This window comes from Vanacampus margaritifer, chromosome 9 (assembly GCF_051991255.1).
Source record: "Vanacampus margaritifer isolate UIUO_Vmar chromosome 9, RoL_Vmar_1.0, whole genome shotgun sequence".
Lineage (NCBI taxonomy): Eukaryota > Metazoa > Chordata > Actinopteri > Syngnathiformes > Syngnathidae > Vanacampus > Vanacampus margaritifer.
In genome coordinates, this window is record NC_135440.1 from 17,567,074 (window position 1) to 17,592,445 (window position 25,372).

At 38.8% G+C, this 25,372-nt stretch overlaps 3 protein-coding genes across 12 annotated transcripts in view; 2 read left to right on the forward strand and 1 right to left on the reverse strand.

The window, feature by feature from the left end:
• The first annotated feature begins 4,595 nt into the window (after positions 1-4,595).
• Positions 4,596-6,232, forward strand: LOC144057400 (phospholipase A and acyltransferase 4-like). Its single transcript, XM_077574920.1, has 4 exons — positions 4,596-4,839; positions 5,044-5,167; positions 5,271-5,572; positions 6,105-6,232. The coding sequence occupies exons 1-4, from the start codon at positions 4,786-4,788 to the stop codon at positions 6,192-6,194; spliced, it is 570 nt and encodes a 189-aa protein (XP_077431046.1). The 5' UTR covers positions 4,596-4,785; the 3' UTR covers positions 6,195-6,232.
• Positions 6,233-6,641: 409 nt separating this feature from the next.
• The window catches only part of alg2 (ALG2 alpha-1,3/1,6-mannosyltransferase), an 88,332-nt gene continuing 69,601 nt past the window's right edge, over positions 6,642-25,372 (reverse strand). For 8 of the 10 annotated variants that reach the window (XM_077574913.1, XM_077574911.1, XM_077574910.1 and 5 more), the window contains 4 exons: positions 10,657-10,828; positions 10,435-10,572; positions 10,037-10,204; positions 6,642-7,712 (listed from right to left, as the gene is read on the reverse strand). In XM_077574913.1, the coding sequence (XP_077431039.1) occupies positions 6,972-7,712; positions 10,037-10,204; positions 10,435-10,572; positions 10,657-10,827 (1,218 nt within the window). In that variant the 5' untranslated portion in view covers position 10,828 and the 3' untranslated portion in view covers positions 6,642-6,971. Of the gene's footprint in view, positions 7,713-10,036; positions 10,205-10,434; positions 10,573-10,656; positions 10,858-11,342; positions 11,485-25,372 lie in introns of those variants that run through there. The other 2 variants (XM_077574909.1, XM_077574912.1) reach the window with 2 other exon arrangements.
• sec61b (SEC61 translocon subunit beta) lies at positions 11,771-18,263 on the forward strand. Its single transcript, XM_077576499.1, has 4 exons — positions 11,771-11,923; positions 12,274-12,371; positions 15,387-15,491; positions 17,687-18,263. The coding sequence occupies exons 1-4, from the start codon at positions 11,921-11,923 to the stop codon at positions 17,772-17,774; spliced, it is 294 nt and encodes a 97-aa protein (XP_077432625.1). The 5' UTR covers positions 11,771-11,920; the 3' UTR covers positions 17,775-18,263.

The following is a 25,372-nucleotide window of genomic DNA, read 5'->3' on the forward strand; positions in this document are numbered from 1 at the left end:
AAATCTTGACAATAATATGTTCTATGCAGCCCCACTAGTCTAAATACTTTATTCTGGTTAATGTTGTGTTCATGGAATATGAGTTAAGCAGCAAAATCCAGCAGTTTTTATCAATATCAGAAGGCGGCCATTTTGCCACTTGCTGTTGAATGAAAATGACATCACAGTTGCTCAGGTCTCAGGTAACAACCAATCACAGCTCACCTTCAGCAAACAGGTGAGCTGTGATTGGTTGTAGCCAGAGCACCGAGCAACTGTGATGTCATCTTCAGTTGACAGCAAGTGGCAAAATGGCCGCTCAATGAGATGGATTAAAAATGGCTGGATTTTGCTTCATTCCACAAATGTAATATTAATCTAAATGTTATGTTTAGTCTAGTTAGATCACATATAACATATTATTGTCAAGAAATGTTTAAGGTTGACTTCCACTTTAAGTGTAAATTTACTTCAAACTCATTACAGTATATTTGTGTGGTAATTTGGTGGTGAGTGGAATTTTAACATTAACTGTAAAAGTAAAAAAAGGTTAATTATTAATTTAAAAAAACGATCAATTATTATTATTTCCATGTTCTTATGCCCGATTTTTCTTAGGGGGAAATTTTGCTTTAAATTGAGTAGTTTTACATCATTGACATTCACAACAGAAAATAATTAGCAAGAAAAGTGTTTTAATAAAAAGGAAAAAAACAATAAAACAGTGAATATACAGTATCATGCAATTGATTTGATTATCTTTTGTTGTTGAAATAATCATTTCACCACTTTGTCCCGAGCTGCGATAGACATAAACAAGGCCAGTTGTCTTGTGTCGGCAAGATGTCAAAGTGTTAAATAATGAAATGAACTTTGACGCCTCATAGCTGATAAGTAAGTGTATGCTAGTGAAGAGATAATAAATATATCAACAGATTAAAAAGGTGCATGTACACAACATACCTTCCATCCATTTCATTTCCACAGTGTTTAGTTGTTGCCATCTTTGTTGCACTGAATGGATTTCCTTGTAAAATAAGAACTTCTTTTATGAAGAGCGCTACTGTGAGGTCAATCTTAAAGCTATACGACGGTTTAAACCGCAACATACAAGCCAGAACGCGTCGTAACGTTTCTCCTTGCACGGCCATAAAGCTATTTCTGTAAAAGCTCCACTATGTAAAACATTCCACTATCAGAGATCATAAATGTTTTATTGTGATCTTTCACAGAGCATAGACTTTTATTTACCAGCAGTAAATCATTCCTTTGCTGCGTGATATCAGCATCTGAGACGGGTTTGTCTTTGCGAGTGGAAGAGGTGCACAAATTGAACGTTTATAGGCGGGAATTTAGTAGATTTCAATCATTTACAGGGGCAGTAAAGTGTGAAATATATCATTTACAAATATTTTGCACGGGGAAAAAAATAGCTCTTAAAAGACGAGCTGTGAATACAAATAGAGATCAGCTTTTATTTTAGTACATTCCATCATTCAGGTTGTCAAAGTGTATCCTCCTTTCCGACAGACTGCTGGCATGGCTGCTTTAGAGCGCTTCGTTGTTGGCCACGAGTGCACGCACACCATGCAAATAAGGACATAAACAGTGAGAAGTCAAACTTGACAGCCAATGAGTGAAATGATGCTTCGGGCAGGCCTGGCTTCTTTAGAGCGCCTCGTTGTTAGTCATGAGTACACGCAAGTCATGCATGCAGAGAAATGTCAAAGAGGGGAGGGGGAAAACTAAAGAGGAAGTCCGACTTGACAGTCCTGATGTGGGCAGGGGCTACACGCTGGCATTGCTGCTCTAGAGTGCCTCGTTGTTGCCATGTGAAAAAGCAATTTTTCATTATTTTGGAGCCTCATTTTGAAATTTAGCAGAGTTGCTAACACTCTTCTCTGTAGAGTGCCACATTTCCAAGAAATTTATAAATAGAGAGAGATCTATAATTAGAAATCAGATTGTATTTCAGCACATTCAACCATTCAGGTTGTCAAAGTGTATCCTCCTTTTCGACAGACTGCTGGCATGGCTGCTTTAGAGCACTTCGTTGTTGGTCATGAGTGCACGCACACCATGCAGATTAAGACGTAAACAGTGAAAAGGAGGGATTTCTTTTTTCAAAAAGGGAGTAGACCAGTGCTTTGGGCTGGCGTGGCTGTTTTAGAGTGCCTCGTTGTTGGCCATGAGTGCACGCACACCATGCAGATTAAGACGTAAACAGTGAAAAGGAGGGATTACTTTTTTTTTTAAAAAAAGGGAGTAGACCGGTGCTTTGGGCTGGCGTGGCTGCTTTAGAGTGCCTCGTTGTTGGTCATGAGTGTGTGCTAGCCATGCATGCAGAGAAAGGTCAAAGAGGGGATCGGGGGGAAAAATTAAAGAGGAAGTCCGACTTGAAAGAACACGATGAGGGCAAGGGTTACACGCTGGCATTGCTGCTCTAGAGCGCCTCGTTGTTGCTATTTGGAAAAGCCATTTTTCATGATTTTGGAGCATCATTTTGTAAGTTTTTTTTTTTGGAATCATTCAAATTTAGCAGAGTCTCTGTAGAATGCCAAAGTTCCAAGACATTTATTTGCCCTTGACAAGGACTCTCCGCACTTTTTGACCAAGGTTTTAACACTGTATTTTGAGGAATATTTTTATTGAGAATTTTATCGAATTCCAAATCGTACGCTAGACTTACTTTACTGCGCTGAATGATCAACAATCTAAGCTCCGTGTTCCACAACAACTCACCAAATTTTCTCAACATGATTTGTGAAGTGATTTCCTTTCATTATTAGGCTCTAACTGGGTTTGTGTTATTTACGGCGTCTAGTAGAAAAACAAAGGGGACAAATAAAAGATTGTTAATTTTCCCTTTAGAAGACGACCTCATTCTTAATAATGAAGTATGCGTGCTGCTCTAAGCACCTTTTCCCTAACTTGCAGGGTGTTTAGTCTTTTCTGGGCCATGAGTCCATGACCTGGTTATTAAAGTGGGAGCAAGAATTGATGTAGTAACCCTGTAGTTCTCATCATCATCTTCATTTAGCCCATGATTAACTCCCAATCATCACGCGTGATTAAAAGTCAGAGTAAAAATATTCTCCACATATTTAATAGTCCAACACTAACAAGGGGAGCAGGTCCCCGGTACAGAGTCACGAGCCGCACATACGTCTTCGCCAGCGAAAACGCCCCTCACCATTCCCGGCCTATCATGCGCGCATTCACACCCCTGCCGGATGGTTGGAATTAGAAAAGCAAGCCCGCGGTCTCATTAATTAATTAAACGGTGAGTGGCAGCCGGTGGCGGCGAGGTGCCGGTTATCGCTGTCATTCAGACACGCCGTCATCTCAATAAGAACCTCACCACAGGGCAGCGGGAGGCCAGGCGGGCACCCGCGCCGCGCCGTGCCGCCCCACTATCTGCTCCCCCACTCTCACTTTCTTCTTTTTTTTTTAGTTTTGAGTAAATGTTGAGTTATTTTTCTTTAAAAAGTACAAAACTATTGTTACCTAAACAATACAAAAAAACATGTCAAGTTGAATGCACCTTATGTTTTAATTTTTTTTATTCAATGACTGCGTTATAGTGATGGTGTAGTGGTTCTCAAAGTGCGGTAGAAGGACCACTACGTACGTGGGCTCCCTCTAGAGGTATGAAAAAGAATCACTGAATATAAGGTTCAAATGACTAACTGCGCATAATGCTACGTTACGGCTTTTAATCCAGTACATTCATTGTTAATTAGCATTTAACTGTCCTCAAACATTTATATACAGACAATCTATATTTAAATTTTAGTCCAATATACTTTGATTCAACCAAAATTTGGTGCAATGTATTACTTTATCTTTATTATTTTTTAAATTTTTACTAAGGATGTAACGATGACAGCAATATTGTGATATTGCGATATTAAAAGCGCTGCCGCACATCTGTTAATAAAAAGGCGAGGTTGTTTTCCATTTGTGCAGTTCCAGCACCCTCTGGTGGTTAGTTTATTTGTGCAGCTTAATTTTAATTAGGCATGTTTTGGCCACCGACGTTGAAGACCCACGCTAATGCCAATCATCCACAATACCGCGATTCTTATTGTATCGTGCGGTTAATATTGTGATAGTTATCGTATCTGATATTGATTCATAAAACCACAAATTGATTATTTTGTATATCTTTTTCTCATAAATTCACAAGAAAATAAGAGTTTTAAAGGACACATTTTTTTGTATCCTACTACTATTTACTACTCACAGGAATTTGAAAGTATTTTCTTACGTTTACAAAAGACCTGACTCATTGCACTTTATGACAATTCAGAATCTTTTAAATTGATATATACAATTATTGAATGAGAATTATGAAAGCATTTTCATCTCATCCATTCTGATGTCAATGCTTATGTAACATTTAAGTGATTACAACACGTGTTACTTTCATTAATAAACTAAATCATTTAACCAATTACTGCTTCCGCAAAATTTAATTTGGAATTTAATGTTTGAAGAGGTTTTTATTTATTTATTTTTTATCATGTCCTTGATATTTTTTAGAAGAATTGATGTTCCATAATTAATCAATATCGGATTCAAAATCGAAATCAAATCTTTTTCATTTGCTTTTTCATGTTGGACAAGAATTTCACAGCAGTTGATCTTGTACAATATGTCACCATAATTTAATAAGTAACATATTAAGCAGCCTATCTTCTGGCCGCATCTGGAAATAACGAAGGCGTGTCACATCATAATATAAACTGATTACGGCATTAAATAATCATCTTCAGTTACTCGCTTGTCCTCGGCGGATGCACGATGGATGGAAAGACAACATGGGCCGGCGTTCTTTCTCAAATGCAATGGCGACAGGTGCGTTTTTATCAAATCAATTTGTATAACGATGAATGTTTTATACTGTAATTCCTATATGAGAATCTATGATGAGAGAGGTTAAGATTAGAAACATTGAGAGGTACAAAGCTCATCTGTTAGGACTCGCTTTGGAACTAGAGGGTCAAGGTTCAAGTCCATTTTGTGTACATTTCTGTTGATTGGAATAATTTTCCTCTGCAGATGGATAAAAGTGTATCCACAGCAGAAATTGGAGACTTGATAGAATTTGCGCACCCGTGGCTGGGGGTGTCTCTATGGGGAGTTTATATGGGACAAGGTCATGTGATTCATTTTGGAGTGGGAGGTGAGAGAATAAAACATGCATTTACATTCTGTGTAGAACGACAGTAAGCAAGCCATTTTTTTTTTTTTTTACCGTCATTCTACATTCCTTTTCTACCCCAAAGACGAGAACATGACTCAGAAAGCGTGCCGCAGCCTCATGCAGCAGATGATGCCAAGGTGGAAAGGTGACGGCGTTCTGAAGAAGACCACCATCACCTCTCAGCCCATCGCTGACATCAGAGTGCCGGCGGGAACCCGCGTCCGGGTCAACAACGACAAGCACCAGCTGGCTCCGTCCATCATGGAGCAGATGATGCATCGCTGTCAGACCTTCCTGCACCAGGAGTTCAAATACGACCTCGTCAACTTCAACAGCGAGCATTTCGCCACGTTTGTTCGCTACGGCCGAGCCGTGTGCACGCAGGTTGGTTTGCGTCGCGCCGACAACCGTTCATGCATGCGTTATGTCACGCGGGCATAAAAGGAAGTTCACCACCAGTATCGATACTACTTTCCTGAATCAGTTCGGTTTTGACTCACATGAGTTCAATTGGATTTGTTTCTGATTTGATTCAATTCTATAAGATTATTATGGAACATCAATTGATCTCAAATATCAAAGACATGATAAAAAAAATCCACAAACATTAAATTCCAAGTTAAATTATGTAAAGGCAGTAACTGGTCAAATGATTTAGTTTGTTTTTCTTAATTAAAGTAGCAAGTGTTATAATCAAAACGTTGATGGGAAGTCAGGTTTTATGAAAGAAAGCACTTTTAAATGACTGTGAACAGTAAATTTAAAGCAAAACACACAAAATAATGTATTATTTTATTTTATTATTATTTAAAAAATAAATGTAGGGTTTCATGAATTGATATCAAGCTCTGAAAAGGAAAATCAATTCGATTTTTTTTTTAGACCCAAGTTAACATTTTGTTGTTTGTCTTTGCAGATTCCCTTCCAGAAAATGAACGGCGAGCACTTGAACACGACCCAAACTCTCCAACTGATCATGCAGCAGCGCACGGAGACGGAAACATAAGCTCTCCCATCTGCTTATTTCTCATACTAACGAGCGCCATAAAAAGCCTTTACTGCGCAAACAGGATTTCAAATATGCGCTGACGGTAAAGGACATACTTTGTTGGCTCCCCAAACCCCAATAAAGGCGGACAAAACTTTGCAACAAAGCGGCTGGACAAACTTTGTGTGTGTCGTGTAGTTTATTAAGACTTGTGGAATGTCAATAAGAAGATCTCTATACAGTAGAAGGGTGGAGGAGGCCGTTGCGCAGACACGGTGACCTTCTGCTATTCTCCTCCTTGATAATGACCCAGACAGCGGCATACTGCCCACCAGCCAGACCTCTAATGAAGCCAAACACTCTCTATCATCTGCTAATAACCTCCGTGCAGCAGCAAGAGTCACGGAGCGGGCCAAGCGTCTTTGGGAGAAAAAAAAAAAAAAAAAGCTCTGGGCAGACAGGAAGTGGAGGAAAGCATCCCGTTTATTGATTTAGGACTGCGTGTACTGTCTGATGATAACTGCGTTCCTCCGCTAATAAAGATGGCTAAAAAGGGGAAGAAACATTTCTCGGTGTTAATCAATATTTTCGGTTGCCGCGCTGCGACGCGTACGCAGACCAGCAAAGTATGGAAACAGTTTATTGTCTTCATAATTGGGAGAAAAGGTTGTTCCTCAGCAACGCTTCCAAGAGAATGCTGATGAATTGTCCTCTTAAATCCTCGTAATACTTCACCACACAAACGATCATGTGAACACTACCTGCCCCCTCCCCACAAACAAACAAACCCTGATGTCACTGGCTAAGGCCCACAATGTATCCGTACAGCTGCTGTGAGAAGGCCTGAAGAGAGAATTTATCTCGCACCCTTTTCCTGCCAGCTTGTCCCATGTCCCTGCGGAGCTGCGGCTCCACCACCAGCCTCTCCATGGCCTCGGCGAAGGCCTCCGGCGTGGGCTGGCACAGAAAGCCCGTCTCGCCGTCCGCCACGCTCTCTAGGGGTCCCCCGGAGTTGACGGCGATAACGGGGCAGTGGCAGTACATGGCCTCGACGGGAACGATCCCGAAATGCTCCCTGCTGGGCGTGTACAGCACGGCGTGGCTGCCCCGCAGCAGCGCCACCTTGAGGGCGTCCGAGGGCGAGCGCAAGAAAGTCACGCAGTCCTCCAAGTGGAGTTGCGACGCCAGCTCTTTCAATTCGCCGTAGTGCTCCACGTTCTCGCTCACTCGCTCGTCGTAGCCCCCCGCCACCACCAGGTGGACGCCCGCTCTGCGGCCCGGGGGGAGCGCGCTCCTCAGCGCCTCCAGGGCACGCAGGGCCAGGTCCAGGTTCTTCTTGCGCTCGTATCGGTTGAGCGAGAGGAACAGGTGGGAGGTTCCCTCGGGGAGCAGCCCCCACAGGCCTTGCGATTCAGTGGGTGGCTGGTCAAAGGTGTGCGTGTTGAGGGAGGGATAGAGGACGTCTGTCTGGACGCCTTTGAGACTCAGAAAGGTCTCTCTGAAGACCCCTGCGGTGAACTGGCTGTTTACCAGAATCTACATGCAAGTAAAGTTGCATCAGGAGGACCAAACAATGCAGTATTTACATGTATAGTATACAGCGGTACCTTGACTTGAGAGTGCCCCAATTTGTGATTTTCTTTTCAAGTTGCGAATTGTCGCCTGATTGAATTTTTGCTTTGGTGTGCTGAGACAAAAATGTTTTGTCATAAACGAGCTTCAGATGCTTTAGGGAACTGAAAGAATACTGAGAATTTAAAGAACTGGAATGTCCTCAGATGCGGGTAACGTGAACTCACTAGGACACATCAACACAAATACTGCATGCAGTGCGTATGTATGGGTGCGACTTTTGGCTTGATTTTACGTTATAAAAAAACAAACAATTTCTTTACATTAGCCTTTATTATGTTTAATTAGCGAAAATCTGCACATAATTGACGCCATTATAAATGCATTTGTGATTTTTTGGGGGCTTAATCCTAAATGAATAAGCATAGATAAGCTGCCAATAAAAAAACAGGGTTGTCCCACCTAAATAAATAAATAAATCTAAAATGTAAAAAAAATAAATAAATAGATTGGGAAAAAAAAATCTGCCAGTGTGCTCGGGTACACTATACGGTCATATATATATATATATATATATATATATATATATATATATATATATATATATATATATAGTTTATTATTTTTTTTTCATTATTATTATTTTTTTAAACATGCAATTTATAAAAAAAAAATAAATTAATTAAACTGCCAGTGTGCTGGGGTCCACTCTACAGTGCTATCCGAAAAAAAAATAATTAAAAAAAAGACGTGAACAAAAACGTGCAAAACATTTTTTTTTATATGCCAGTGTGCTACGGCCCACTATACAGTCCTATATTTTGTTTAAAAAACATGAACAAAAACGTGCAATTTATAAAAGAAAAAAAATCTGCCAGTGTGCTGGGGTCCACTATAATTATTATTATTTTAAAACGTGAACAAAAACCTGCATTTTTTTAATTTATTTTTTTAGGGGGATGCTGGTCTGGGGACTGGAAAGCCGCAAATCCGTAGCTTTTCAGTTAATTTCATGGGTAGAACTATTTTAATACATACGTAACCTGAGTTCTGAGCTAGATCAAGGTGGTACTGTAGTTAGTTAGTTAGTTAGTCAGTCAAAAATCATCCTTCCCTACTATGTTCAATAGATGAAGCTGTGGTGATAAAACCTTCGATATGTGGCTTTTGGTATCCAAACTATAGTTCACATTACTGCCATCTACAGGACCGGAGTGAAATCATATCATTCAAAAGGTCGGAGAGTTTGGCTTTAGGGGAGGTGGGCACTATACTGAGCAAGTAAAGTTATTGAGTAGAGGACATTATTTAGGTATTCTGTGAAGTGATTTGGTAATTCTTTCCTTCTCCCTTTTTATTGTGAATGCTGGTGGCTGTTGGCACCCACTTTAGTCCCCTGCAGTGCCATTTTACTTCAGTTCGACCTTAAGGACGTAATATTATTATTTATTACATGAAGATTTGACTATTTTCCTGATACTTATCACTTATTTTAATGATACCATACCTGCTAGTTTATTTATTGTCATTTCAAAAAACAAAATCATGTTTAAGAGGCAGGCTACATGTTATTTTATGATATTTTTTGGAATCACGCTCAGATAAGTAAATGAATTATGAAATTAATATGGTGACTTGTCCAGACGTCATAACTCATTAGGTAATGGTTAAATTAACCAAAAATGTAGCCACAAGATTCATAATCGCCTGAGGGGGAGCTTTGCTGATTCTTTGATCATGACCAGATGTTTACTTCCAACATTACGGTAAGATTGGTGTTACTAATCCTTTTTTTCCCTTAATTTCAAGATTGTTGTCCATAAGTAAATATGCAATACACAGTAATATTCAGTATGATTTTGATATTACAAAACGTTCACGATTATTCAACAATATAATAACGATAACATTAATAATAATAATACAAAAATATATATATAAACTATGCAGTACTGTATTATCATTATGGCAATGACAATACCAGCAAATCAATGCTATTCTATCAGCTGTGCACCGCATTTAGAGATAAATATCACATTTTTACCAAACAGACATCCGCGTTTCCCTAAAAGAATCTACAGATAAAATTGTATTTGTATGGAAGCTGCATTCCTGAACTTACTAAATGCTGAACTACTCAAACACTACATATTAATTTTATATTTGTTACATTTGTATTGTTTTATTAGCAAGTTTAGCACTTTGTAGTCACTCCCAATTTTATTTTATTTTTTTACCAGAAGCAAATTTTAACACATAAGAGAGACAAGTCTGAGTGTGTGACGTACCATATCAGCCATGCCAGTGGTACGCTCCTCCAGGAAGTCAATGGGAGCACGGTAAACCTTCTTGAGGGCTGATTTCCGTTGAGTCAGCAGCTGATCCGGGAAGTGACAGTAGAATAAAACCTTTTTTCTGTGACGGGATAGCCTCAACACTGGAATACACACTGACACCTGGGGTGGGATTTAAAAATAAACACAATAATGTACTTATAACCCTATATGCATCTGAAGAAACACAAGCTCCATTCACATAGAAATTACAATGGAGTGCTTATGTGAATAAAGGTGAAATAAGGTTTCGAAGGTGACTGCGCTGGTGATCTGCCAATGAACAAGCATTTTAATTAACAAAACCATTTAACTTGCCCTCGAGTCTTAAGACGATGTCAAATGTCCCTCACCTGATCACAGAAAATGACATCATACTCCAGACCGCTGAGGAAAACCAAGTAGATAGCCACGTAGATCATCCTCACGTAAGCGCACACGGCATGGAGGTAACCCAAAACGCTGGTGGGCAGCCAGTCACCCACACAAAGCTGTTAGAAGCAGAGGAGGAAGAAATCATGATTGTACAACTAAATACTAACATTTCATACACGATTAACACAATGCTTGCTTACCACAGGTAGGTCTGGGTCAAGGGTTTCAGAGAAACAGTGGGTCGGGTCATAGTGGGCGGTCAAGATCTGGACATTACATCCCTTGGACTTGAGGGCAACAGCAGCATCGACAACCAGACGCTCCGCTCCACCGATACCAAGATCCGGATGCAGAAACACCACCGCCACCATCCTGGACATACATAGATACACAAATACAGACTAATATCAATTACTATCTTTAAAAGCTTCAGACACAGACAAGCACTTTGCATGAAGAAAATACAAAGCCTTTAGGATACATTAGTTGATTGTTTTCATTGTAAGTCACCAAAAGTAAAATGTATCCCAGCTATATTATTGACAACCCCTATGGTTTAACAATACGTCTGTGTTTTAAGATAGTCCGTGTCAATTGTGTCAAACTGGCTTAATGAGCAGTAAACAAACATTTTAATGACTTCAATGAACGCCACAACTAAACTGATGAACAATGAACAGTTAAGAGTAAATGGGTCCATAAAAATTACAACCACATCTATGCTTTAGTGTAAATGAAAACCCAAATGTCATTCATAACAGTGTACAACCTGCCTGCATTGCTATAAACAACAAAAACTATACTTTACGTAATATAAATGCCTGATGTTTTTAAAAGCAAATTCCGTCCAACAAATCTATTAAATATTACACATCAAAGCGTTTACCTTTTGTTATCTTATTCAACTTTGGAGACCTGTGATTATGCTCCACACGCTGCTTCTGTCAGAATCTCTGTCATGAAACACAAGCGCTTTGCCGCCATAGAGGCTCTAAATTCATACGCTAAATAAAACAAGCCGAACTTCCTACTTGAGCCAAAATGGCGCTAGTTTCCTCATTCACAATAATTCGTCCCGTAGAAGACACGTCACCCACAAGCGGGGAGATTCTTTATTCAGCCTATGCATAAAACATACTTAATAATAATATAAAATGCACGATAACGCGTAAAATATTTTTACATTATATAATACTCAAAAAACATGAACATAAACTCGTGTATTATGCTACGTGTTTTCTCATTTTTATGTCGAACGTTATCTTAACGACAGGCATCTTTATGGGAACCTTTACGGGTCCTAAGGATTTTGCAGTCGTGTCCTTTTTAGACAAGCGTCAGCGTTGCGGGTCCCTTCTCAAGTTTGGACCACTCCATTCAGAGCTGATCGTTCTTTGGAAGTGGACATCGCCGTTGTAAAAGAACCTCGGGGACTCAGCTCGCACCAACACAAAGAAAACAAAAATGGTAAGACAATACAGCATGCACTTGTAGTTGTCCCGCTGAAAGTAAGCGGCGCAATAAAAACATATCCGTGTTTTGCTATCTGTTAGCACGCGTGCTAGCCTTACCTCAACATTTGTGTACGTGGCTTGCCCACCAACAACATGTCACTTCTATTCATTAACATTAAGCTTAAATAATGAAATACACATGATGATACATATGTAAGAGGCTGTTTATGCAAGTAGATATAAAGTGGGTCTAGTAATGTGATGACTTTATAGCACTGCCGTGTCTTGCTTTGCTGTTAGTAGCTCCTTTTTCTTCCAATGAGAGTAATGAATTGCCGCTATAACTGTCTGTCTTTCTCTCAGCCTGGACCAGCAGTAAGTGCAACCAATGTTGGGGCGTCTAGCCGTTCCCCCAGCAAGACTGTGGCCCCCCGTGCAGCAGGCTCCACAGTCAGACAGAGGTAAACACTTAAGATTACAATAACTCATAATAGTTGAAAAGTACCCACATAAATCATAACAACATGAGTGATTGTTAAAGCAAAGCTCTAAACAGGTGGGGTGGTTGTGAAAATGAAACAAAGTTGGAATTTATTGTCAAAACCTATTAAGTCGCACTTTAAAGCTGTTTTTTCAACATGAATTAATCAATAGTCATGTCCTGCACAAACACAATGTTCAAAAACCTGATTGACCGCCGATCAAATACATATTGGAGACTGACGCCTTTTTAACTCTTTTACTGCCAAAGACGTTAAATGACGTTCTGCAAAAACCTACGGAGGAGCGCCAAAGACGTTAACTCTTTCACTGCCACTGACGTTTAAAGACGTCAAGTAAAAACCTACGGAGGGCTGCCAATGACGTCAAAAGACGTCATCCAATTTTTTTTTAATATATTTTTTTGAAACTGGTGGAGGGAAGCCTTCCGCATCTGTGGTGAAAGTTTCAATTAGGTCTGTTGTGCCTAAGGACTATTTTTGGCCCATAGAGGGCAGCGATGACTGTCTTTTGACAAGATCGGGTGGGCGTCAGTAGAGGTGGAGCTAGAGCGTCGAGCAGGAGATCAGAATGGAAAACAAAGGATAAATAGCGACCGGTTGCGAGGAGCTCAAGCCCGAGCCGTTTTTTTTCAAAGACCAAAAGCATCGACCAACGCTAAAAGAGCACATTGATGATGACGATGATCATCATCGATGATGATGATGAGGGTGATGACTCCGTGGATGGAAAGCATTGACGCGGCAGTAGGAGACGTGGGGGGGGAGCTAGATGGCTGAGGAGGAAGTGGTGCCCGTTTGCAAGCAGCTCTACACTTACAAGACGAAAGGCATCGACCAACGCTAAAAGAGCACATTGATGATGACGACGATGATCATCATCGATGATGATGATGGTGAATCCGAGCTTGACGGCGAAATTGGAACCGCTGACGCGGCGGCGGCTATGACGGCGTCATAACGCGGAGCACAACCGAGCACGCCCAGGCGGGCGTTCGATCGGACGACGGAGAGTGCCCCGAGTCCAATGCATATTCATCGGAGGAAGTGTGTACAGTCTGCTACTTGCTATTTATTCCCCGGAAAAAAAGGCGGTCAAGAAAGTGTAACGTTTGCACGCGAAACGGACAAAGTGAAAGTAAACTGTTGTGCGAGTCCAGCGGCGTCTCCTTGCACGCAGGAGAGCGTTATAAAAAGAAAAACTGTATTTGAAACATCCACATAATTGTAAGTAGTACCACAGTTGCACACATTTGTAAATAGTTTGCGAAATTGTTTTGTCAAATTGTTACACTGTTGAATGGAAATAAACATATTTTGCAAACTAAAAACACTTTTTCATTGTTGGTGAAAGCGTTTTACAGAAGTAAAGCACTATTTAGGTGTTTGTGGCATCATTCATGGACAAAAAGAAGTGTACAATTCACTAGAGTGCATGAAATAACATTGTTTCACAAAAAGCTCTTTTTCTCCATTTTTTGTTTCAAAACAGAGCATTTCGGTGAAACTAACCATTTTCTATTGTTGATTACTGAAGAACGGAATAAGGTAGAAACAAACTTTTTTTCTGATGAAAGATGAGAGTTCAATCTTTCACTTGGTAGTATGTGTGTTTCCATAGTCCAAACACAACATTTTCTGTGGACCTTGAAAGATCAGTCAAAATGCTTAAATCGGCTGGCACTGGCGACATCCCGTTTCTGAAAACGTCTGGCAGTCAAAGAGTTAACCACCTCAGTGTATCAATCTATTTTCCTAGTAGATTAAAATACCAGATAAGTTCAGCCATGACAATCAGCATCTTCATGAATAACCTAAACATTTCCATCACATGACATGTTGCACCAAAGACCCAATATGATCAGACTAACAGGCGTGACTTTGTTTCTCATTTTATTCAATAAGGCTTTTTAATTATAAAGTAAAAGGACACCCAAAAGGGGAGACGGGAGTCAATCGAATTACGTGATTAAATTTGTAACCTACTGCTGTGAATAGCTAAAAAATAAATGGTAAATGGTACTTTATTTATATAGCGCTTTTTACATTTGACTACTGATGACGCAGCAACAAAGGCAACTGGGGGTGACTTCGACGTGGTCACAATGGCATGGGATCAAACCCACAACCTCGGGGTTGGGAGACGACAACTCTATCTCTGACCACGCCACTCAGTTTTATTTTTTAAATAATTTTTCTTTATTTAATAAAAAGTTGTATTGTTCTCAGAAAACTTTTTTTTCTTCTGTTTTTTAAAGGAGAAAAAGTTTCTCTTTATGTTGTGACTAAACATTGGTTACTTTTATGAATATGACTATTTTAACTCATCATTTTAAAATATTTTTCCTTCGTACAATTTTATATAATTCTTGGCACAAATTATATTTCTGGTCGCATTAATGACTTTTTGATAGTAATAAAACAACAACAAAAAAAATATATATATATATATATATTCTTGCAAAATTATGCCTTTTAAAAATACAAATTTATTGTACAACTTGGAGATTTGTTTTTATGTTAACTTAATTCCGTAAAACATCTTTAGTTGTGTGAAATTTTTGTTATATTGCTACTGAATTCTCATAAATTGGACATATTTCATGTTAATTTTGCGACTTCTTCTTTTTAAAATTATCATATGTTTATTATTGTTGTATCTTTTCTCAATTTAAAATCAAGACATAGTTGGTAGAAACACTATAGCTGTATTCTCTGAAAATTACTATATATGCTAGTGTTATATTGGATGAGTTGTATATATTAAAATTTGAGCTCAGACTGGCACCAAAAATTCCTGTTCACTAGGGTGCGACCATTTGGAAACTAGTGCTTTTGTTCAAATGCGCCAACAATTTTTATTTTTTTTCCCCGTTCAGTTATATCCTCCAAAGACTTTGCCAGGATAGGTAAACGAATGTGCACAACTACTGTACAAAAGTAGCGTTCATACACATGCATTTGTGTGTTCCACAGGAAAGCAACCAGCAGCGGTACCCGTAGTGGTGGCAGGACCACTGGATCGGCCGGCACTGGGGGAATGTGGCGCTTTTATACCGAGGACTCGCCAGGTCTCAAAGTGTAAGCATGTTGTCATAAAAGCTGCAACCAAAATGCATCCAACATATTCTTTTGCAATGTTTTATGCAACACTTGGGATGGAAATTAGGCAGAAAAGTCAGATAACTTTCTATCCTGCGTTAAGCCCCCTCCCCATTATTTAAAAAAAAAAAAAAGGCATCCCATCTCCTGGTCGCATGCGGCGGCGGCGGTTGATCGATAGCGCCGCGCTGCTTATCGAGTGTGTGTCTGCGGCGTCGAAGGAGGGCACACTCCTCGTACGCCGCTGTATACCGAGTGCGCGTTTGTTCCCGCGCTAGACACCGCTCGCCGAGCTTCATTAAAGGATCCCCTCTGAAAGGTCAACTCAATTACAGCCTTCTGGCGGGGGCGGGGGGCGGGCGAGAGATGGAGGAGGCGGTTGGCATGGCGATGCACCCCCTCCCCCCCAAGTCCCCTCCTTCAGGGCTCTCACCTCCTGGTGTCAGCGGCTCATCAATAAAATGAGCCAGCTCGGCTCGAAGACTCTCCGGCGCACTTGAAACCTAATGAGAAAGCATTTAAAAGTTCGCAGCGAACGCATTTGTTTGCACGGTCGCCGACGTGCACTTTGAGGGCTGACACTTTCAGGCAGTCATACAAAAAAAAGTATCTGCTTGCTATAATTGATGGTTGCCAAATCATTACAATTTAATTATGGGTTAATGCTCCATTGCTCGTGAAATGTCCAGGCAAATCTAAAGAGTTGAACACAATGCATTGTGTGCTGCTGGTAGACGACCAAGTCGTTCCAATTTCAAAACCAGTTTACACTTTGTGCATGCGCAAAAGTGCAGTCGTTTCTTCCAAGCTCAAATTGGCACCATTGTAAACGTTGCTAAAAAGTTAGTCAAAAAGTTAGTCTATGTATGTATGTAGCAGCACTAAAATAAATTAAAACCACTCACCATTTCAAAATGCCTGTCAATCATCTGTTCTGTAAGAGAATTTGTTAGTATTAAGGGGTGTTTGATACCAGTGTGAGTACTCGATTCATGAGTAATCACCGATACCAAGTACCGATACATAAAATGTCCCCCCAATAAATAATGACAAAGTAACATTTTTCCTTAAAATTGAATTGAAATGAATGGCAATTTCCCATTCTTCTTATTCCTAGTTCCTGACTGTAAACTGGCCACAAGGGGGTGGCCAGTACTGGTATAGAAATAAGGCCTGGTATCGGCCCTAGTAGTCCAAAGTCCATTTGAGGCGCCGGACTTTGGAGATATTGCTTGGTTTAAATTTGTAACATCAAGTCGGACAGTAGTGCTTTTTTGTTTTGTTTTTTTGCCCCACTGGGATAATCACGATTATTTTAGTAATAATTGAAATCATGATTATGATGATCATTTATTTTTGGGTACAAAACAAGAAAATGTTTAAAGGTAAAAAATATTAAGACAAATGAAATTCTTTGAAACACTATAATTATGCAAGTTCCTTTTGGTTGAAACAAAATTTATGAAAATAGTTATTTTAAAATAAATTTAAAAAAAAAGTGCTGATTGAATGAATTTAAACAACTCTGCTCAAAATTAATTGATATTTTTTTAAGATTATGCTGATTTTGTAATTGTGAAGTATAATTGTAATTAAATTTCTGGGATTTACATCTTTTTTTTGCAACTTCCACATAAATAATAGAAATGAACATTATTTCCTTTCAGATTATGTGAAATGCGCTTCCATTTCGGTATATGACTCATCCAAATGTCTGTTATTGCAAAAGTGAAACCGCGCCCCGTCTGGCGCTCTTGCACTCGGTTCTCATATCGAATTGCGCAGGTGAGGCAAGGTGAACTCGACAGAAATATTTGCGGCTTGGAAGTACAGTACATACTTGGGGTTGGAGATGTGCTCATTTCCTTTAACAACCTGCGCACCGTGCCATGTCTTTGCGCATTTGACTATTGATCGCTTTCCATCTGGCTCCTTTCATGTCATAGAAAACAATGATTGCAATCAGGTTGGCTTCCTTAGCATGAAATAGTCACTTAAAAAAAAAAAAAAAGAGATCCTCTCTGTTCACAGCTGGTGCATGTCAGGGGGACTGTTTTTAAACATGGAAGCTGCAAAAAAAAAAAAACACATCCTGACCATCCATTCACTATGAGACAAAATGTTGTATTGGGAGTTGCTACTCCAAGTGACGCTTGTGTGTTTTGCTGTGCCAGCGGCCCAGTGCCCGTGTTGGTGATGAGTCTGCTCTTCATCGCCTCCGTCTTCATGCTTCACATCTGGGGCAAATACACCCGCTCTTAAGCCACCAGCTCGGCCACTTCTGAACTTAACACATCGGACCAGGACCAAACCCCAGATGACCCCCCCCCCACCTCCATCTTTGCCGCCCACCTGTACAAGGCACGCAAACTGGATTTTTATGGAAGACGGCGTCGTCCATTTGTTTTTCAAGTGCAAGCGCTCGAGGACAATTCAGTCGACTTCAGGCAACCCAAAATGACGGAAATACAATTTTTTTTTTCATGTTTACGCAACGTGTTGATTACAAAGGTAGAAAGGAGCATTGGATTCCATAATATATAAAATAAAATAAATGAAACCTTGTTCAAAAGGATAGGAAGATGTCATAAAAACTTTTCTTGTCTTACTTTTTACTACACGTGTCTAGTTTCTGTTCAACTCAAAGTCACCATACAACTTGAAAGAGTGAAAAGTGCTGATCCTTCAGGATACAAATCAAATGTGTACACAATGTGATTTTTATTGTACAATTAAAAACAAGGAAGAAAATCGGTGTGATTCTTTTCTTCTACTTTTTGACTAATTTCCATTCTATTCCAAGCTGACTTAGCAACAGGGACAACTCAATTAGCGCTCACATTTCCCCAACGTGACTACATTTTGCTTCAAGGCAGAATTCTTGTGATTCCAGTCAGCATTTAAAATGAACACCAACATAACAGCCAGGTGACGAAAAAAACACGTTAAGTCAAAAGTTGACACCCCCCCCCCCCCACCCCCCCAAATATAAATAAATCTAATGGTCCATAGTTTGAGTCAATTTAGAAAGATTTATTTGTAAATTTATAATTACTAAACTGCTTGAACAAATTGGATATCTGTTTTTACTTTAACCACCTGTAGGGGGCGGTGCAGACTACTATCTAAATCTCACTGGTTTAATCCATGAAAGCCACGATGGATTTTCAACTATGCAGACTAGTGGACTTCTTCATGTTCAAATGGTCCTAAAGCCCCATCGCTTTCTATTAGTCATATATCATAAAAAAATGATTTATATTCCGTAACCACTAGAACTAACCTAAACTGTCTACACACGCGTGACAAGCTTTTCCCACAGCAATCTTGAGTGCCGAGAGAATTTTCCAGATGTTTAGCGTGCTGTGTAAAAGCGGTTGAAGCCGAACCTGCATCACCAGGTTAGCGGTTGTGTTGAATATGTAACCGCCAGCTGTCACGCCGCGTATCCGCGCTCGCTTGTTGGTTGTGTTAAACGCAGCTCTTGGGTCCTGTTGATTAATTCATTTAGTTGCTATGGCTCTGCTTTCCCGGAGGCCTCCGGTGTTCGTGGCAAACCCGGGCGCGATCCTGCCGCCCGACGCTCCCCCTCGACCCCACACACACACACAAACACACTGAACTCCACGGCCCAATTCACGGTGGCACAACACGGCACTGAGCCAGAATAATTCAACATATCAATTAAATATGGAGGAGCTGCGGCCGAGCTTCTCCCTCAGTGCTCGAGCTCTGTCGTCAAATCGCAACAACACGGACAATGCTTCATTGGTGGCCGAAATTTCATTTAGGAAGCAACTTCCTCGATCGGATGAAGCTTCTTAATCGCACCGTGATCATCTGCAAATCGAACGTGATTTGTATAATTGAACATAAACAGCTGTCAACCTTTTTTCCTTGTTTTTTTATTTTTTTATTTTTTTACTTGTGACAAAAATGTTGCTCAGAACATGAAGATAAAAGTTGTGATGTGACAGTTTGATTTGAATAGAAATGATATTTTTTAAAGGAAAAGCATCACGCTAAATGGATTGTGCTCCAATTTAGCGGTTCCACATGAACTCATTCACTGCCATTGACGGCTATAGACGTCAAAAATTCCTTGGAACTCTTTCTATTAGTTTTACATTTTTTTCCCACTTTTGTTAACAAGAGTTATGCAAACCTAGATTTTTTTTTATTGTATTAGAACAGATAGAAAATTTGTGATTAATCGTGAGTTAACTAGTGAAGTCATGCGATTAATTACGATTACAAGTTGTAATTGCCTGATGCCCCTAATTTTTAATAATATTTTCTTTTAAAAAAAAAGATTATAAAAAATTAATAAATAAATAATTAAAATGTATTTTATTATTTTAAAAAAGAAAATAAAAGATTATTAAAAATTAGGGGCATCAGGATTTTAATCGTAATTAATTGCATGACTTCACTAGTTAACTCACGATTAATCACAAATTTTATATCTGTTCTAAATGTACAAAACAATTAAAGGTTTTCATACTCTTGTTAACAAAAGTCGGGGGGAAATGTTCAACTAATAGAAATAGTTCAAATAAATGTATGACGTCTATAACCGTCAATGGCAGTGAATGAGTTAAACAAAATTTCTGAAATTGTTGTATCCGTTTTGATTCATCAAACATTCATCACAAGCAGCTCAGGATTATTAGGGTTCCGTCACGCCCTCACTTCTTCCTGATGTGAGTGCAAACTCGCCATCGTGCACGCACACGCCTCGAGTATGCGTGTTTATGTTGGAGCGGATCACATGGTTGGTAAAGCGTGGAACGGATAGGCGGGTGGGATCGATCGCAAGTGAATCCTAAGGGACGTCCCAAAAATAAGGAGGGGGGGGGGGAGTCATGGTTAGACGAGAAATGATGTTGACACGCCAACTTAACAAGCACACAACAACTCTGCTGTATGATGTGGCGTGCAATTAAGTAATTGCTGGAGCTTAGCAGTGCACAAGAATTAATGAGAAAAAAAACAGATCATATAATATCGGGTTTTTCCCCTGCATGTTAACCTTGAATATTCCAATGCCAGCAGAAGAATACGTGTGTAATTTTTAAAAAATTAATTGAAAAAGAATCTTAACTCATTCACTGCCTTTGATGGCTATAGACGTCAAAAATTCATTTGAACATTTTCTATTAGTTAAACTTTTTTTTCTCTTCACTTTTGTTAACAAGAGTATGAAAACCTAGAAGAAAATGATTGTACATTTAGAACATATATAAAATTTGTGATTAATCGTTAGTTAACTAGTGAAGTCATGCGATTAATTACACATTTTAATCGCCTGACGGCCCTAATTTTTAATGATTTAATCGCCTGATGCCCCTAATTTTTAATAATCTTTTCTTTAAAAAAAAAAGAAGAAAATACATATTTTTTAAATGTCTAGGTTTTCATACTCTTGTTAACAAAAGTGAAAAAAAAGTTAATCTAATAGAAATAGTTCAAATTAATTTTTGACGTTTATAGCCGTCAATGGCAGTGAATGAGTTAAAAAAAAATAAAAATAAAAAACTTTTACATATTGTGTGTAAACATGAATATAATTCAAAAGGTGGAAAAAGTGAAGCACTGTACAAACTTTCCAGACGTCCTGCATTTGTTTACAAGGGCAACACTGTCAACAACGTTAGATTTGTAATCAAGATGTTCCATCTTTTTAAGAAAGGCTACATTTAAAACCAGACTAGCAACGCAATAATCAAAGTGTTGTGTTTTTTTTTTTTTTTGGTAGTCGTTATTACCCATAATTAACATTAACTGTCAAAAGCCACAACAAGGTGTTTTCAGTTCAACGTCTCCAAACGCAAGCCCAACACATTCATTGTCTTTATGTCACTGACATGCAACCTGTTTTTTCGCACCCTGGGAGAGCTCTTCCTTTAACTTTATTATTTCATAATCCGTCCATTCTGTGTATGGTTTATCGTGAGTGCGCTGGAGATCTCTCTGAGCTGACTTTGGGTAAGGGGGCAGGGTACATCCTCAACTAGTTGCCTCTGGAGGACCAAAACGGACACAATTAAAAATAAATAAATAAATGATTGAATAAAAGTGAAAATAAAAACAGATTTAAGAAATATAATTTAAAAAAATTAATATAAATGGGAAAAAATATAAATATGCCTAAATAAATAAATAAAAGTACAAATAAAAAATAAATACATAAATAATACATATATAAATAAATATATAAATAGAATTAAATATCAATCAACGCTCTCACATTTATATATATAATATAATATAATATATATATATATATATATATATATTAGTTTTTTTTTGTTTTGTTTTTTTCCCGTTTCTATTTAATTTTTGAATATTATTTTTTATTTTCACTTTTATTCATTCATTTATTTAGTTTTAGTTTTGGTCCACCATAGTTACCAGCCAATTACAGGCAGAAACAAACAAACAATGATGACACCTACAGACAGTTAAGAGTCAATTAAACGAGCGTGCATGCTTTTGGAATGTGGGAGGAAACCGGAGAAAACCAACGCAGGCAGGCAGGCATGGGGAGAACATGCAAAGTCCGCACAAAGTACAACGCCAATAAAAGTAAACATGTTCTTTATTACACTATACGATCATGCATTTGCTTATTTGTGAAATCGTGCAAAGCTGCGATAACTTGTCCGCCACCTTTGCTGCATATGATGTCACTTCAACTATTTCCACAACTTCGAACCATTCTAGCCATTAGCCATTAGTCAGTGGGTGTAGCACATTGTTCTGTGGGGAGGAGCTTGTCAAATCTGACTCAATCTGATGCATGCCATCCAGACACACAACAAAAGTGAACTCAACGTGGGTCACGTCAAGCGTACGTGCTTGTGCGTGAGAAATGACTGATACACCCTCGGACATCATTCAATGAATGATTATAATGCAGTCTGATTATGTTGCTCCGCCCATTGTCACATTTTAAATAATAGTATAGGATCGCGTTGCAGATCCAGTGTAAGCTTCAAACAAACTGTTTTAATTTTAAAATGTATTTTCCATGACAAAAAAATGTGAAGTGAATTCATTCTTTCCTGTCTCAATCTGTCGGGATCATAAAACTATTCAGGCAATGTTTGAAGTCATATTTTTAACATTCTTATCTGTCAAGAGAAGAAACAAAGTAAACCTACTTACCCTTTGAAGATACCTAGTGTATAATATTGACTGTTAAAAATGAATTAGTATATATCTAATTAATTATCATGCTCATAATGTGCAACGAAAGCATACCCTTTTCATTTGCCACGGTAGAGGCCTTTTCACACTGCACTTGTGCACAGTTTTCATTGCGAGAGCGCAGAACGCGCCCACCTTGCGACGTTGAGTTGACTACACTATACTTACTATGATGGAGTTTAAAAACAATGTAGGTAGGGCTGTGCAATTCATAGAAATTCAAATACAAAACAAAAATAATAGAATATAATACTCATTTTGAGTTGTTTAAATGTATATATTTGCACATTGTTTTTCTTTTAAATAACTAATTTAATAAAAAATTGTTTGGTCCAAAAGAACCTTGCATAATTATAGTGTGTCAACAAAATTTATTTGTCTTAATATTTTTTTTACGTTTAAACATTTTCTCGTTTTGTGCCAAAAAAGCGTCCTAATCGTGATTTCAATTATTACCAAATGAATCGGGATGAATATTTTCTTCATTCCTCTTTGACTGCCAGACGTTTTCAGAAACGGGTTGTCCCCAGTGCCAGCTGATTTTAAGCATTTTGACTGATCTTTCAAGGTCCATAGAAAATTATGTGTTTGGACTATGGAAACATACTACCAAATGAAAGATTGGACTCTCATCTTTCATCAGAAAAAAAAAGTTTGTTTCTACCTTATTCCGTTCTTCAGTAATCAACAACAGAAAATGGTTAGTTTCACCTCTGTTTTGAAACAAACGTCTTTTAACGTCTTTGGCACTCCTCCATAGGATTTTACTAAACGTTATTTAACGTTTTTGGCAGTCAAAGAGTCAAACAAACTGACACGAATACTACTAAAATGAAGCATTAAAAAAAACGACAACCTCAAACTAATTAAAAAACACACACACACACACACACAGAAAACCAATTAAACAGCTAAATTAAAATAAATGAATAAATAAAATTAAAACAACCTCTAATGAAAATTCCTAAACTATTATAACCCTGCTTAAGAGCCATATTTTCCAGATGTTTGCATTCCAAAACAATCGACTTTGAAGGTTTCACCGTATAATGGTCATTAATGTAGAATATGTGTATAAATAGGTCAACGCAAAATAGATACAAATCTCCTTTAACATTTCTACAAATGCCAGCATGTCGAAACCGTCATATGCATAGACATGACCTTCTGTGCTATCAAATTGTTATTTGTAATAAATACAGTGGAGTTCATTTCCATTTTTCCTACACATCCATCAAACTAATTTGATTATTACGTTTTGGACACCAATTCCATTGTTGGACCCTCAGTCGCCTGCCACTCACTTTGGAACGAGACAGAGGAATAATTGATGTTCTAAAGATCTTGTTGGCGGAAAAGCTAAATAGCTACCACTGGGTAGATGATTAAATACAACCCCAAAAAAATCCTAAAATCAAATCCTTTCATAGCTTTTAATGGCCTTTATGCACCCAAAATACAAAAGACAGACACGTTAAAGTTGCCTGAAGAAGCAGATCAAAATAAGCAAACGAAAAATAATTACACTAACAGAAAGCATGAAGCTCAACTTGACATTAAAGTTAATCATTGTTTTCATTGGCATAAGACAATAAGCAAACAAAACACAAGCTGAGTAAAAATGTCCTCACATAGGCCACACTAGACTGTGACCTTCTCCCTCACACATGCGTGTCCCCTCCCACCGGCGTAAAAGGGGGGTGGGGGGTCGCGTCACACCCGGTGATGCCCGTGTGACTACCAAAGTATGCGTCGACAACTGGGCTGCGATGCTTATGACCTGCCGGCTGGCCGGGAGGGTGCGAGTGCGGGGTGGAGCGCACATGTGGCGGATCTGAGACACCTTGCCCGGGTGCGAGTGTTTGTAAGTGTATTTTTAGGCCGCTTTATTTTCCAGTCCTTGTGCAGCTCCGCAAGGGGTAAGTGACAAAGACAAGAGGGAGGCGTGAGGGATGGGCTGTGGATCATCAAATAGAGACTTTTAATACAAGTGTGTAACTCAGTTACTCATACTGAAGTCAAGAGCAATATCAATAACATAATACGATAAGTTGCCACGCTTCATGGAAAGCATGGCGGCCTGGGGGAAACCTTGGATCGCTAAAATCAAGGCATAATATTCATGCTTCAAAGAATAAATCAATTGCAAAATTATGAAAATATTTACTTAGCATTTGCATTCCAACAATGCACAACGAAGGACCAGCACTAAAGAAATACAGTAGTAGTGATAGACCAATTTTTCAAGGCCGATAACTAGGGGTGTGAATTGGCGATTCGATCCGAATCACGATTCGATTAGATACCAATTAATCATGATACAAATCAGTCGATTATTGTGATTTTTTTTTTGTATTAAAATTTTTCAAAATACTAATCAGTAGTGATAGACAAATGAAGCTTCAGGAAACACTTGTGATATTGTTTGACTCCTCTAGATGGCACTCTTGGTTTAAATGGTCCAGCTAGCTAGCTAACTAAACAGCTAACCAGACAGACAGACAGATGAAGCTTTATGAAGCATCTGTGATATATATTTTTTTACTCCTCTAGCTGGCACTCTTATTTAAAGGTGCTAGCTAGCTAAACAGCTAACCAGACAGACAGACAGACAAATGAAGCTTTATGAAGCCACCTGTGATATTTTT

Bases quoted from the DNA above. Each gene is read 5' to 3' on its own strand.
- LOC144057400 (XM_077574920.1), top strand. From the start codon at position 4,786: ATGGATGGAAAGACAACATGGGCCGGCGTTCTTTCTCAAATGCAATGG. The intron at 4,840-5,043 runs GTGCGTTTTTAT...TTTCCTCTGCAG, and splicing joins CTCAAATGCAATGGCGACAG to ATGGATAAAAGTGTATCCAC. The intron at 5,168-5,270 runs GTGAGAGAATAA...TCTACCCCAAAG, and splicing joins GATTCATTTTGGAGTGGGAG to ACGAGAACATGACTCAGAAA.
- sec61b (XM_077576499.1), top strand. The intron at 12,372-15,386 runs GTAAACACTTAA...TGTGTTCCACAG, and splicing joins GGCTCCACAGTCAGACAGAG to GAAAGCAACCAGCAGCGGTA. The intron at 15,492-17,686 runs GTAAGCATGTTG...TTGCTGTGCCAG, and splicing joins GACTCGCCAGGTCTCAAAGT to CGGCCCAGTGCCCGTGTTGG.